This window comes from Megascapheus bottae, chromosome 7, assembly GCF_031878675.1.
Source record: "Megascapheus bottae isolate mThoBot1 chromosome 7, mThoBot2.hap1, whole genome shotgun sequence".
Lineage (NCBI taxonomy): Eukaryota > Metazoa > Chordata > Mammalia > Rodentia > Geomyidae > Megascapheus > Megascapheus bottae.
Genome location: NC_143515.1, coordinates 61,821,500 through 61,836,361, shown reverse-complemented (window position 1 = coordinate 61,836,361; position 14,862 = coordinate 61,821,500). Strand labels below are relative to the sequence as shown.

General features: G+C 39.5%; 1 protein-coding gene across 11 annotated transcripts in view; it reads left to right on the top strand.

Moving 5' to 3' along the window:
• Positions 1-14,862, top strand: part of Ltbp1 (latent transforming growth factor beta binding protein 1) — a 367,263-nt gene that overhangs the window by 212,298 nt on the left and 140,103 nt on the right. For all 11 annotated transcript variants that reach the window (XM_090337166.1, XM_090337170.1, XM_090337167.1 and 8 more), the window contains 2 exons: positions 2,251-2,353; positions 6,514-6,585. In XM_090337166.1, the coding sequence (XP_090193292.1) occupies positions 2,251-2,353; positions 6,514-6,585 (175 nt within the window). The remainder of the gene's footprint in view (positions 1-2,250; positions 2,354-6,513; positions 6,586-14,862) is intronic.

Below are 14,862 nucleotides of genomic sequence, written 5' to 3'. Positions count from 1 at the left end.
TCCCCTGGCCTCTTGGAGGAAAGCCTTGACCTCAGTGGTCTCACATGCCATTTCTGGCAGTACCTTGATGCCTCTTCGTGATGGAAAGACTGAAGGGACTCTACAGAGTAGTGTGCGTTGTTGTGCCTATGACTTCATCCCTTGCAGTTCATTCTTGCGCTGTGCAGACCCAGTTCTGAGACCAACACACGGGGCCATGGTCCCATCTACCCTGCCATTTATTCCATTGCTTTGGATGGCTTGTGCTACTCTTGGCTGGGGCCCCGCATAAACAAAGCCATTGAATAAAGTGGCTTGAATCATGTAACGAAATCCTTGTACCTTTTTGGAGACCTTGTGGAGAGAAATGATTTATTTTTGCCCTCCCAAATAAAACATTCTAGGAATCCAAGGTGAAAATTGGATTTTAACTGCTAATAACATTTCGAGCATATAAAAACCAGCAAGTGTTGAGTGTTTTTGCTTGATTAAGAGAAGAATCTAGAATCCAGTTGAGCAGTGATCTGCATCTGATGTGAACTCCTGTCTTGACTAATGCTAGCTGATTTATAAAACTGGAAATGAATGCGAAGCTGGCTTTGGCAGCCGCATGTAACAGGTTCTCAGTTGTGAGGGCCTCAATAGTTTTATTTTGTTTGTAGTCTTACATCTGAATCATTGTCCTCCTTCCTCCTTCTGTTGCTCATATTTTGGGTTTAGTACTTTTTGATTAAGCTGGAGGAATCTGGGAGTTACCTGGAGTTAGGTAATTTGTTTTTCTGTTGGTTCTCTACTTTCTCTCCCCCCCCTCTCTTTTTCTTTCTCCCTCTCTCTCCCCCTCTCTCCCCCTCTGTCTGTCTGTCTGTCTGTCTGTCTGTCTGTCTGTCTGTCTCTCAGGCTATGATGCCTGGCTCACATAGTCACTTGGACATTGTTTCTCCATGTGGGTTGTTCTGTAGGACAGCCCTTGTCTCTGCCCAAGAAAGTAAGTTGTACCACATCTCTGCATATCTGTGGAATCGGCTATGCACATTTCAGGCAGCATGGTGACTGTGGCCTGATTTGCTTCCTGGGGCTCTAATCAGTGTTGTACCCAGAACTGTGTCTTTTCAGGTTCATGTAGAGGATTTTACCTAACTTAAAATGTCTTCCAACCCTTTTTATTTTGAGGGGGATGCCAGTACTAGGAGTAAACTCAGTGCCTGGGTACTATCCCTTAGTTTTTTCACTCAAGGTTAGGAAACTGTGTAGGGGTTGAAGTAGGCCATGTCAGAGGGGTCCTTTTGATACATTGCATTCACATACATGAAGGAGATGGGAGGCACGGACTTGAACCTGTAGCATTGGGATGTACAGCAAATCAGTTAGGCTTCCCCTGACCAAATGGTGTTTGGATTGGTTCACAGGATAGGATCTGTTTTTCTAGGCCTTTCTTTTCCCCATTCCTTCTCAGGTTCCTGCCTCCCAGCCTCATCTGGCCTCCTATGTTCAGCTAGGAGTCTTACCATTTGACCATAGAGTATTCTAATAGCTCTGAGCCTCACTGCAAGGCTCTGGCCACTCTTGCTTAAAACTACAAGCACCTCCCTAGGTCAGATTGTTCGGGACCTCTCTCAGGAGGTTAATCTCTCTCAGGAAAATCTGCTTTATCCCAGCATAATTTCTTGCACCACTGTTATGTCATGTCCTGTCCATATTCAGGCTTTAGGTTATCGGAAGTCTGGTATCCTCTTGCAGGTCAGATCTGTGCCACATTCTTTTGTTTTAGGCACATCTTACCATACCCTTATAGCACAACTCCCTGATGATTTACAAGAGCAACTTACACGATTATAACCAACAGTTTTGAAAGTTTATATTGAAGACTGGAGATAGAGCTAGAAGTGTGTGAAGCCCTGGGTTTGATCTCTGGGAACTTTACCAAAAAAAATAAAGTTTATATCGATCTTTTGAAGGATAAGGTTCTTACTAAGAACAAAATAAAGATCCTGAAATTTTGAGTTTTACTAAGAGCTCTGGGCAAGGACAGATTTTCACAAGATTTTAAAAATGTGAAGAAGCACTTATTTGGAAATGTGCTCGTTCATTTTAATGTTGCATTGATTCAGTCCTGGTGTTTAGTTTCAGCATTTTATAGTTTTTTCTCTTCTTCTCTAATTGTATCGATAACAAGGGAACTGTTTTACAATGTGGTTGTGAGGCACAGCTGCTCGCCAGAGCTGAGCATCTTTCACTCAATTAATGTTCATATTTCACACCTAATCATTGCAGTGTGGCAAAGCTCTTCCTGGCCTTTCAAAGCAAGAGGACTGCTGTGGAACTGTGGGTACCTCCTGGGGCTTTAACAAATGCCAGAAATGCCCCAAGAAGCCATGTAAGTAGCATTTCATTCTTCCTTTGCAGATCAGTGGGGCATGTCTATTTTCTTCTGACTACTCTTTTGATGATATACCACATGAGACTTTCAAAGAACTTTCTTCCTGTGTTCAAGAGCATAATGCTATGAAGTATGCACTCCCAAAAACCTCATGACACAGTTTGTTCTTTTTTTAAAAAATAATCATAGTGGTTGTCTTCTCTAGTGGAATTAGTTAGAAAGAAAAGGGCATCTTCCCCTTAGAGAAAGACAATAGATAACTTTTAAAATGAGAAATAAATACTTTAAGTCCTACACAAAAGATACAGCAATCCCATTCCTTGGCATTTATCCAAAGGATTGTAAACCACAATACAGTAAAGCAATCAACACAACCATGTTTATTGCTGCACTATTCACTATCACTGAGGAATGGAATCAGCTCAGATGACCCTCAATAGACAAATGGGTCAAGAAAATGTGACCTAAATCTATATTTCTATCTCTGTTAACCAGTCTACCTGTCTGTCTGTCTACTTAAGCACGCGCGCGCACATGTGCACGCACACACACACACACACACACACACACACTGGAATTCTACTTATCTATTAGAAAGAATGATGTTGTACCATTTAAAAATAAATGGAAAGACCTGGAAACACTGTGTTAAGTAAAGTAAATCAAGCCCAGAGAAACAGAAGGTACATGCTCTCTCTTATATGTGGAAGCTAGATACCACTTATAAATTTATAAGAAAATATGTTGGTTTGTATGCAAGTGTACATAATGTGTAAGCTGAAATATAGTAAATTCAAGGGAGGACACAAAGCATGTATTTCCTTAGAAAGGCAAAGTTCAGCAAGATAAAGCATCAGGAAGCAAGTATTCAAAAGGGGCGGGGTGAGGTCAAGGGGAAAGGCGTAGACTAATGAAGAAGAGGGGGGTAATACTGTCAGGAATCCTATGTGTATCCTACAAAATTAAGAAGATGAGAGAAGGGGTGATTAAGATATATTATATTCATAAATGGCTTTGTTAAATGGCAACTCCTTTGTACAACTATGTAAAGATAATGTTAAAAAGTTAATGCAGTTATCATTTCTTAGGTTAAATTTATGAATAGTCACAACCTATGCTATGATTTTTGTTAGAATATAGGATTTAAAAGTATAATTACAGGGCTATCACAATCCTTTTATCCTTAGTACTATTTGTATACTGTCACAATTCTCAGAGTCATCAATCCATAGCTACACCTACAGGGTTTGGTTTGTCTTTGAAGTGTTTTGAAGAAACTGTTGATTTAAATCAAATCAAGTTGATGCCTTTGTATTCCTTCTTCCCCAAAACAGTTTGCATATGTCATTTTCAATGTAGTAGTAAATAAGGAAAACTGATTTCTAAGGAATACTCCTCAGAAAAGCATAAATAATTTCATTTGCATGGGAATATCTTATACTTACTCATGGTGTTTTAACCAAAAGAATAAGTGATAGTTTTCTTAACCATCTTCCTTCATAAGTAGCTGAAGATACTTACTTTATTTATTTATTTATTATTCTTTTTGCCATTCCTGGGGCTTGAACTCAGGGCCTGGGTGCTGTCTCTGAGCTTCTTTTTGCTCAAAGATAGTGCTCTACCAATTGAGCCACAGTGTTACTTCCAGAGTTGTTTGAGTAGTTTATTGGAGATAAGAGTCTCACTGACATTTGTGCCCAGGGTGGCTTTGAACTGTAGTCATCAGATCTCAGCCTGAGCAGCTGAGATTACAGGTATGAGCCACTGACACCGTAGCTAGATTTTTATAATCATTTTTTAAATTCATGATTGTTGCTATGGGGGTAAATTTTTTCATTTACTTTTTTTTTTTTTTTGCCAGTCCTGGGCTTGAGCTCAGGGCCTGAGCACTGCCCTTGAGCTTTGTCAAGGCCAGAGCTCTACCACTTGAGCCTCAGCATCATTTCTGGCTTTTTTTCTATGTATGTAGTCTCGAGGAATCGAACCCAGGTCTTCGTGCATGATAGTCAAGCACTCTACCAGTAGGCCAAACTCCCGGCCCCTCATTTACTTTTATAATGTAATTTTTATTTGCCCATCTTAAATGACTGTTGGTTAGATTGATGTTCTCAAATGGATTTCAGTCTGAACTCTTCCATTTGAAATCGCCACTCCAGATGGCCTTCCCTCATTATAGATAATTTGTTTTAAATAATTTCTCATTTGGAATTCCTACTTTGGGAAGGAATAACTAAGTTCTTTACATGCCTAAAGCTAATGCTGTTTCTGCTTTTCTTTTCTTTTTTTCTTTTTTTTTTTTTTATGGGTACTGTGCTGTCCCTTAGCTTTTTTTTTTTTTTTTTAGCTCAGGTCTACCACTTGAGCCACAGGTTCACTATTGACCTTTCTTTTTCAGTTGGTCATGGGGCATGAGCTCTGGGCCTGGGCATTGTCCCTGAGCTATAGCACCACTTCCAGTTTTCTGGTGGTTAATTGAAGATAAGAATCTCACAGAGGACTTTTTGTGGTAGGCTGGTTTTGAACTGTGAACTTTAGATCTCAGCCTCCTGAGTAGCTAGGATTACAGGTGTGAACCACAGTTCCCAGCTTCACATTTGACTTTTTAATGGTTAATTGGAGATTATTTTGTGCTGTTTATATTTCCTGATACTTTCTTCTTCTTCTTCTCTAAAAGCTGTTATCTGGTCCCTTTTTGTGTGTGTAATCTTTTGCTTACCTAGTTCCTTTTCTTTCCTAAACATCAGTGTAGCAAACATGAACATTTCCATTCTTGTCTTGTCATTTTTCTCTAGACTTACATTATTTGAGCTGAATTTGCTCCTTCCTATTTTTTTGGGGGGGGGGTCAGTATCCCGATGATTTCAGTTGAATGGGTGTGTACAGAGTTGCTGTTACCTTTAATTGCATGTTGTTGGAAATGAATTTCTCCTTTGGCTCATTTGTTGTAGGAAATTGAAGAGACTGATTTCATTTTAGGAAGGGCAACGTGCATTATGAATGAAGTAAACCCTTAACATTTTGACATTTATTCTGTTTGTATTATCTTAAGTGACTCAGCCCTCAGAGGCACACTCAAGGCAACATTCTTCCTGTGTCATTTCAAAACCCTCCCTTCCTTTGCTGAGTACTGGCTCTCAATCATGTTCATACTGGAAGAGAGCAGTTCTCTATGGCTTTATATGACATGGGTTTGTGTTTCATGCCCCCTTTTATATTTACATATACATACTTTTTATTCAAAGTACTTCAAACTTCACTTTTTTTCAAGTGGCTTTTATGTAATGTACAAAGTTTTTGTTTAGCCACATCCAGAAAGAGCTTTCATTGTTGATCATTTTTTTTTCTGTGAAAACTTAATCTTAGATCTGCAAATAATTTCATTACAAGGCTGTCATCTGTTAGAAATGTGCTTTGTGTGAACAAACCTCTTGTCCTGTATTCATTGTTAGAAGAAAATGTAACAAACAACTCTAAACCATAGAGGACTTTGGGTGACCATCTGGTCTGTCCCCTGGCCTTGAACTAGATGACTGTTGAAACTTACAAAACCGCTTCTTGCCTCTTTTTTGTCTGAGAAGAACTCATAGAGCAGCAATCCTGTGGTTTATAAAGCTGTGCCAGGAGTGTCTTCATGTGGGACCAAACTGGACCTGAGGCTCAGGAACTGAATGGGGCAAGTCTACATGGCAAATTCTCCTCTTTTTTAACTTAACATTCCCTGAAGCAAATCACTGAGTAGCAATAGACCCTTTGCCATCAGAAATATTTAATCAGTAACTGGAAGGAAATACAAACCAGTCTCATGATTCATTTACTAGCAACTTCTGAGGACTAGGCCTCTGACAAAATTTGGAGTGGCATGGAGGTGTTGAATTTGATAAGGGCACATTGTATGTGTGAATGTAGATGTCACAGCGGAGCTCCCTTCCTTGTACAACTAACACGATACCCACATATTTTGAAATATTAAAAAGGACAAAAATTGCGATAGACTTAAGTAACAGTGTAAAGAGAAAATTGTGGATTTCTGCATTTATTACTGGTAGTGTGTAGATGAATAAAGATGTTCACTGATGTCTCTTTGTTACCACACCTAGCCATTTAAGATTGCCAAACTTAACTAAGCAACTAACAAAAAATTATTTCTTACCTTCCAGCTTATCACGGTTATAGTCAAATGATGGAATGTCTACAAGGTTATAAGCGGGTTAATAACACCTTCTGTCAAGGTAAGACCCACTGAATTCACTGGTGTGGACTGGAGATGGTTTGAGGGTTTTAGAAACTTGAGTTGTTTCGCTATGTGTCATACCAGAGGCCAATGTGGAAACATCATATGAGAAACGACTTTCTGCATGTGAAGTTGAGGGGAACGTAGATGCTCAGTGTGTAGTGGTGGAATTGCCTTATTGCCATTGGAACTGTAGAAAGCTCTTTTTTGGCCTTTGATGATCTGTGAATCAGTGAATGTGACATTGTGGCCAGGCCTATCAGTGCATGGGCACAGACACACACTCGTCCTGAACAGAACCATATCACTGACAAAGCTGTCTTTTCTATCAGAATAATTCTGACCAACTCAAAATATGTAAGGACCAAATATACTTCTAGGCCACGGCAAAAACTAGATTGTCCTAAATACTTGAGCTAAATTTATTTTGAGTACTCAAGCCAACCTATACCAGCAGGGGAACCTCAGAACTCACATGTCTATAATTTTTAAAATGAGGAAGCTATCCAGGCACCCATAGCTCATGCCTGTAGCCCCAGCCAGGGATGCTGTAGTGTCTTTCTATCCTGTACCATACATAAGATCCAGAACCCTGTGCTTTGCAGATCTGAGATGTATCAGAACAGCAGGTTTGCGTAAGAGCAAAGAAATGACATGTGAGCCTTCATACAGGCCTTGGCCCTAGGTACTTAGCTTCCTGTGCTGTGGATCTCTGTGATCCACTGACCTGCAGGACTGGAGCATCCTTGCTGTGTACCTGCAAGGATGACCACTACCCACCTCCGGTATGCCCACCACAGCTGATGTCTCTAAAATCAGACAGAAAAGGATCCACGTGTTTTTTGGTATAGTGTGTTTCTGTGCATTTGTTTGCCATTGATTACCCTTTAGAGACCTTCGAATAGTGGAAACCTACTCTCTCAGAGTGCTTTATGGTTTTATCTTTATTTATGTTGAAAAATTCAAATCACTGGAGAAGACGTTTGGTACTGAGGGCTTCTTTGTAGAAACTATTTGATTTCTGTCATAGTATTATGCAGAATTTTCATTATGTTTGGCTGGTTTTGATAATATTGTCTATTTAGCCATTGTTGATTGCCATTTTATTTGAAGTGTGTGCTTAGTAGGCACTTATATCTTTTTAATATCTTTATACAGTGACTCCCCTCCCTTTTGGTTTTGTTTCAGTGTGTGTTTTTCATTTGCACTTGGTCTGTTATAGACAACATGCTTTTATTTTGCATTCTGATATTATTACAGTCTTCTGTAAGTATTAATCTAGTTAGATTTGAGCCTGCCTAAAATGATTGTCTTGTTAAAATTTTTTGTTCCTGTTTCCCTAGCCTTCCTTTTTTCCAACTATTTGAATATTTTTTAGAGGTCCTCCCTTGCCCTTTTCCTCTACTTTTAAGTGATTGCTATAGGAATTGTGATGCACATTTTTAGCTCTAGCAGCTTACTCCAAGGTTATATGGAATCGCTTCATGGAAATCTAGAAAGCCTGATTTCATATCTGTTCTCTTCCTGCCCTGGGCTCCATCACTCATTTAAGGTCCATGCCCTGACCTCACTGATACCTGCTGAGTATCCTATTACTATCTCTTCCTAATGCTTTGAAATTATTAGTTTACACATGTTAAATATTTGCTTGTATAATTCTTCCCTGATGGACTATAATCTTTATGAATATATGACTGACTTAAAAAACTGACGCAAATAGTTGATTGGTTATGGATAAGAGATTTATGCTGGATGTGGTGTCTCTCACCTGCAATCCCAGTTATGAAGAGATTAGTTGGATTATGGCTGGTTTGAGACCAGTCCGACAAAAACCTAGAAGAACCTTCATCTCAACAAACAAGCCAGGCATGTTGGTTTGCTTCTGTAACCCCAACTGCTTAGGAGGCATAAGGTGGGAGGATTGAGGTCTCAGGATGGCTTGGGCAAAAGCATTAGACCCTATCTAAAAAATAACCTCAAGCCAAAAGGACTGGAGGTGGTAAAGTGCTTGCCTAGCAAGCACAAAGCCATGAGTTCATACTCCAGTACTGATTTAAAACAACAGCAATAACAAAAAGACTTACTGATTTATTTTAATTGATCAAGTCTTAAAAGTAAAACTTAGGTATTTTCATTGATTCATTATAAGCTGTCAAAAAAGCATAGCATTTAAAAACTTGAGATGTAATAAATACATAATTACCTTAAGAATTAAAGTAAATAGTTCTAATAACTAAGTTTTCTTATATGCCAAATACTTAACTGGTAAACTTATTATTAGGTAGTCTTCATTAGTCTTGAATGAACACTGAGAAGCAGACACTATTAATCCCATTTTGTAGATGGAGAAACTGTGACTCTAAAGAGATTGTGTCTTTTATCACATAGAAGTGGTTAGGACCAGAGATAGACTGAAGGCAGAACTTACATCGTAAACCATTTTGTTCTCCTGTAAAAGAGAGAGCTGACACTGACTGCATGGAATGCTCACCTATTATGTGTTTTTATGTGTGCTGTGCACTTCATTTCATCTTTACATGACCTGATGAGGCTTGGGCAAAGTTAGTCCCAACTAGACGCTGAGACACAGAAGAGTAATTGACTTTCTATTGGTCAGACAGGTTCCACTAAGAGCATCTGTGGGGTTATTCTCCTCAGCCCCATAAGTATCTGCACCTTTGTCAATTTATACTTACTTGTAAAGTGCTACAAATGCTCATATGAACTAATTGGAATAGAAGTATGCTGCTTGTGAGAGCTAGAAGTTAAAACAATAATTGGATCTGTTTAATTAAAGAAAAGATGCCTCTAGTTCTACTTACTTAGATTCAAAACCAGACCACACAAGACATATATGAGGCTCTCTCTTGAATTAACTGCAAAATAATAGACTAAAAATATCACTTCACTGGTAAAGGACCAGCCATGAGCAAGCAAGCCATGCAGGAATATAAAGCCCGAGTTCAAAACCTGGTGCCAGTGTAAAAAAAACTGGTACCAGGTTTTTTTTTCTATATCATTTTTTTTGTGGGCTGACTTAAGGTTCATAAAATCTGTAAATAAAAATACCACTTTACAGTAGAGATGAAAGCTGAGCATGGTGATATATAGAGACAAATGTGAGAGTAAACCCTCCCTAGCAAAATTTCTTATCAATAATTGGAAAAGTGTACTAAAAAATAAAAGATGCTAAGTCATGTGTCAGTGGCTCACTCCTGTAATCCCAGTTATATAGGACACTGAGGCCTAGGAATCAAAATTCGAAGCCAGCCCCATCAGAAAAGTCCATCAGACTGTTAACTCCAATTAATTACCAAAAGGCTACAAGTGGGGCTGTGAATGAAGTGGTAAAGTACTAGCTTTGAGCAAAAATGAAGCTAAATGACAGCATACAGGTCCTGAGTTCAAGCCCCAGAATGGACACACAAGAACAAGCTTTGGGCTTTTCTCCTTTCTTCTGATGGAACAGCTGAGTGATCCTTAGTTTTATTCATGCTGAGCCTAGCAAATGTCTCCGTCTCCATCGATTCCAGGATGGTCAGCCAGTTACATCAAATCCTGGCTTTTGATGGTCTCAGGGGTCCATTTGCAAAGCAGTGATATACTTTTGGCAAGGATCCGGAGTTGAAGTATCCGAGAAAATTCTATTTTGTGGTGCCTCAGGAAGGCACTGCTCTATTACACTACAGACAAGTTTGACTCATAAAAGAATATGATTTCATTCAGCACCGTCTATTAAAGTTGCCATTGAGAGAAGGATTTCACGTTATGCCTTTGTGGTTGGTGGAATGAAATAGGACCTCACCTTACATGCCTGTCCCCTCTTCTTTTCTTGGATCTAGAATCTTTGTGATGGTGCTAACTAACCCTTAGAAAATTTGGAAAGGACCCTGTTAAATGTCTAATTACTGGTGCGTTCCATTGTTCTTACAGCCTACCCTCTTCTCAGTTTACAAAGCCCATTTAAAGTTAAAGTGATTCATAGCTAAGATTACATTATTTCCTTCAATGAAGTGAACTCATGTCCTGAAGCAACTCCTACTAATCAGGGCTCCAAAACAAAGGACCAACTGTGCACAAAGTTAATTTGAGAAGCTTTTAGGTAATTGCCCTTAAAGTTAGGTTTTGTTCCCTCCCACTCAATGGTGTAATTACCTTTTCAAAGGAATGATGTATTGCCCAGACACACTTGGACTGGGAAGCATGCCTCTCTGTCCTCATGATGTAGAATTGCTATGATTTGTTTCACTCACTGTAACAGATAGCACGGTCATATTTGTTGGTGCATCTAGAGTGGCATTCGTCACCTGTCATTTGATCCTAGTATGGAGGGGTTGGTATAAGCTAGCATTACACGAATCAGTTCAGCATGGGAATAATGGTAGGAACTTCTCCCCTTGCTACCTCTTGTTGAGAGGTCAAGCCTTCTGTGTTTTCACCATCATTCACCATGATGTAAGTACATTCTTAAAAAGTTACATGTGAATCAAAGTTTAAAAACAGGATTTGTAGCAGGATACTAGGGGTTCACACCTGTAATACTGACTTCTCAAAAGGCTAAGATCAGAAAAATCATGGTTCAAAGCCAGTCTGGGCAGAAAAGTTTATGGAATTCCATCTCCAATTCATCAGTAAAAAGCCAGGCGTGGTGGGGTGGAGCACTGGCTAGGAGGAAAAAAACAAACCTGAGTTATAGTATAAGCCCCTTAGTTCGAGCCCCAGCACTAGCACAAATAAAGCAAATATCTAAATGTCTCGAGATAAGGTCGCTTTTCAGCTTCATAACTTTATGGATATTAAGTATTGCTATATTTGTGCTTTCTACATTTTATGTGTATATAGTGGGTAATATTAAAATACAAGAAGTTAGCAACACCTTTAAAATCTGTACTATGTTTACCAATCTTATTAGTATTAATTAGACATACAAGTGGCTTTTCTTTTGGCATGTCCATATACACATATAATGTACCTCGAATCACACTCACCCCCTCCATCACTCTCCCTCATGTTCTTTCATCTTCCCAAGCCAATCTCCACGAATTTCCATTGTTCCATTTTCACACATAGGAATAGTAATCTTTCACAGACAGTCTTCAGCTTTTTAAATGTTGCAATATTCCATAGAATCAGTTGATAGAGGCCATTTGAGCTACAGACAGATGCTTCAGACATATGGTATATGATGAGCAATGAAGAAGACATTGTTCCAGCCCCTACAATGGAGCGAAGTTAAGCTGCTCGGACCAGCAGGCTGCCATTTGCCTTGCCCTCTTCTCCATGCTTGCTGAATTATTGCTGACTCCAGATGAACTCTAGAAGGAAATAAGAAAATGCTCTTCACACTCGGGCCATCCTTGTTATTTTGCTGGTTGTTTTGCTTTGATGGAACCCATCACAATAATAGTGGGAGACTTAAATACCCCATTTTCACCAGCAGACAAGTCATTACGAATAAGAATAAATCTATGAAATGCCTACATCAGGGCAGCATGATACTCATTCACTGCAGGGTTCCTTTTAGGCAGAAAGTTCCCTAAAAAAATGTATTTCATTTGGACATAAGAAAAAATAATACACTTTTTTTTTCAGGAGCTTATGTGTGAATTAAATGAAACCCTGCAGACTTTACTACTATGCTATTAAAGTAAGCATCCCATGGGACTTTGGTTTAGGAAGAGCTTGCCTGCATTGTTGCTTGCATTTCAGAGCTCTTCATGGTTACACAAAGTAATGAGCATGAACTCCTGTATGGTAGCCAGTAGAGACCAGTGTTCTAAGAAGACTGGAAAGAGCCAGGTGCTGGTAGCTCACACCTGTAATACTAGCTAGTCAGGAGGCTGAGATCTGAGGATCCCATTTCAAAACTAGCCTGGACAGGAAATGTCATGAGTCTTTCATTTCCAATTTAAATACCAAAAAGCTAGAAAGAGAGAAGTTCAAGTGGTAGAGCTCCAGCCTGGAATGAAAAAGCTAAGGGACAGTTCCCAGGCTCTGAGTTTGAATCCCAGTACCAGCATAGACACAAAAAGGTACAAATGAGTCCCTGAAAATCTGCTCAGCCAGAGACAGGAATGTGGCTTTTTAGCATAGTGCTGGCCTCACATCCATCAGTGTGGTGAAATGGTTTGGTACTGCGAGGTAAAGAAACTTCTACGATTAATTGCAGACATTATTTGTATTAATTTTTTGCAATAATTTACAGGTTCTCTTCTGCATATTAAGCAAAACATTATCGATCTTACCACAGTGTTAAAGAAACATTACTCATTGTTCTATAACAGCAAAGCTCAGTCCATGTGGAAAAATCAAATTCATACAAAGATTATCATGGCCTGTGTATTAGGTTGACATATAAATTTATGAAGTATTTGATATTGCTAAAACACTGTTGTTATTCTATGAGTGAGTGAGTGTGTATGTGTGTGGCTGTACCGGAGATTGGACTCAGAGCCTTTTATCTTCTAGCTAAATATCCTGCTACTCAAGCTGTACCTTCAGTCCTTTCGCTGTAGTTTTTCATGCAACATTTTTTTTTTTGCCAGTCCTCGGCTTGAGCTCAGGGCCTGAGCACTGTCCTTGGACTTTCTCAAGGCTAGAGCTTTACCACTTGAGCCTCAGCACTACTTCCAGCTTTTTTCTATGTATGTGGTACCGAGGAATCGAACCCGGGTCTTCATGCATGCTAGGCAAGCACTTTAACCACTAGGCCAAACTCCCAGCCCCTCATGCAACATTTTTGCCCATGATAATGACTAAGAAGAAGCTTTAGGGCTTGGGGAGATTGTTGGTTGTATTGACCCAGAGGGTGTTTTCGTTGAAGGCAGGTCAGGCACTCAAACATCGCCTAGGTGTGTGTGTGGGGGGGGGGGGAAGACAAAGCACCTGGCCATACATCCAGGATGAAGAATCTGGATGGACTAACTTAGCATCATTCTTGCTAAAATTATTCTTATCTGGAGAGTCTTCCTGTGCAAATCATTGATGTATGTGTGTGTGGTAAACAATGCCTGTCAAGCATGTGCTTTACCACTGAGCTATGTCCCCCATCACACAACTGTGAGAATCTTTCACTGACCATCATAATCTTGAATTGCAAATATATATTCATCCTCCTGTGTACCAAATTCTATGGAAATTTGTACTTGTACCCCAGGATTTTCCTATCTAGAGTAGATTGTCATGGTCTCTGTTCATTGGACTTTTTTTCCCTTCTCTTTCTGGTTGGTTGTGGGGCTTGAACTCAGGGACTGGGCACTGTGAGTTTTTCACTACAGGCTAGGGCTCTACCACTTGGAGCCACAGTTCAGCTTCTGGTTTTCTGGAAGTTTAATTGACTTTGAATTGCAATCCTTAAATCTCAGCTCCTGAGTAGCTGGGGTTACAGGTGTGAACCACGAGTGACTGGCTCATCAGACTTTTTAAATGGTATTACTTGCAAGAAACAAACTTGGTCATTTCCCTCTTTTTTAATATCAGAAAGTTTGCAATTCCCCCCTCTCATTATAGACTCTTTCATGTGTCAGCTTACATATTTTGCTAGCTTTTGCAAAATGCTTATTTAGCAATATCATTGAAATCAATAGCTTGGGACCCAACTTTATGAGTTAAGTTCTGGCTTTCTTTTATGCTAATAAATATGAGTTTCACAAGGAAATGAAATACTGGGAGATCACAAGACAGAAGAATGGCATTTAAGCACAAGCTCCTCTTGGCTGTTCACATTTGCATAGTATTACGTCCTTTATGAATGTATTTTCAGCATGTGCTTTTTATCTCCCTTGACATCACCACCTCAACTATTATTTTTGTTTTGTTTTGCTTGGGGTTTGAACTCAGGGTTGTATGCTTCCTAAGCACATTCTTTATCATTTGGACCATTTGATTTGCTTTTAGCTTTGGTTATTTTTCCAGCCTTTTGCCCACATGGGGGTCACAAACTATCGAGATCATAGACGAGCATTCTTGCACTTGGCTAGTAGGCCAAGATGGGGTTCTCACTAATTGTTTTATTTCCTGGCTGACCTAGAGACATGAACTCTCTCTTTCTAGCTTTTTGGTGGTTAAATTGGAAATGAGAGACTCATGAAATTTCCTGCCCCGGCTGGCTTTGAAATGGGATCCTCAGATCTCAGCCTTCTGAGTAGCAGCTATCACTTGCACTTCCAAGTCATCAACTACCCAGTCTTCTTTTTCTTTCTTTCTTTTTCTTTTTTGTCAGATCTCTGCTTGAAATGAGAAACTGGGATATGACAGATGTGAGCCACTGTGTCTA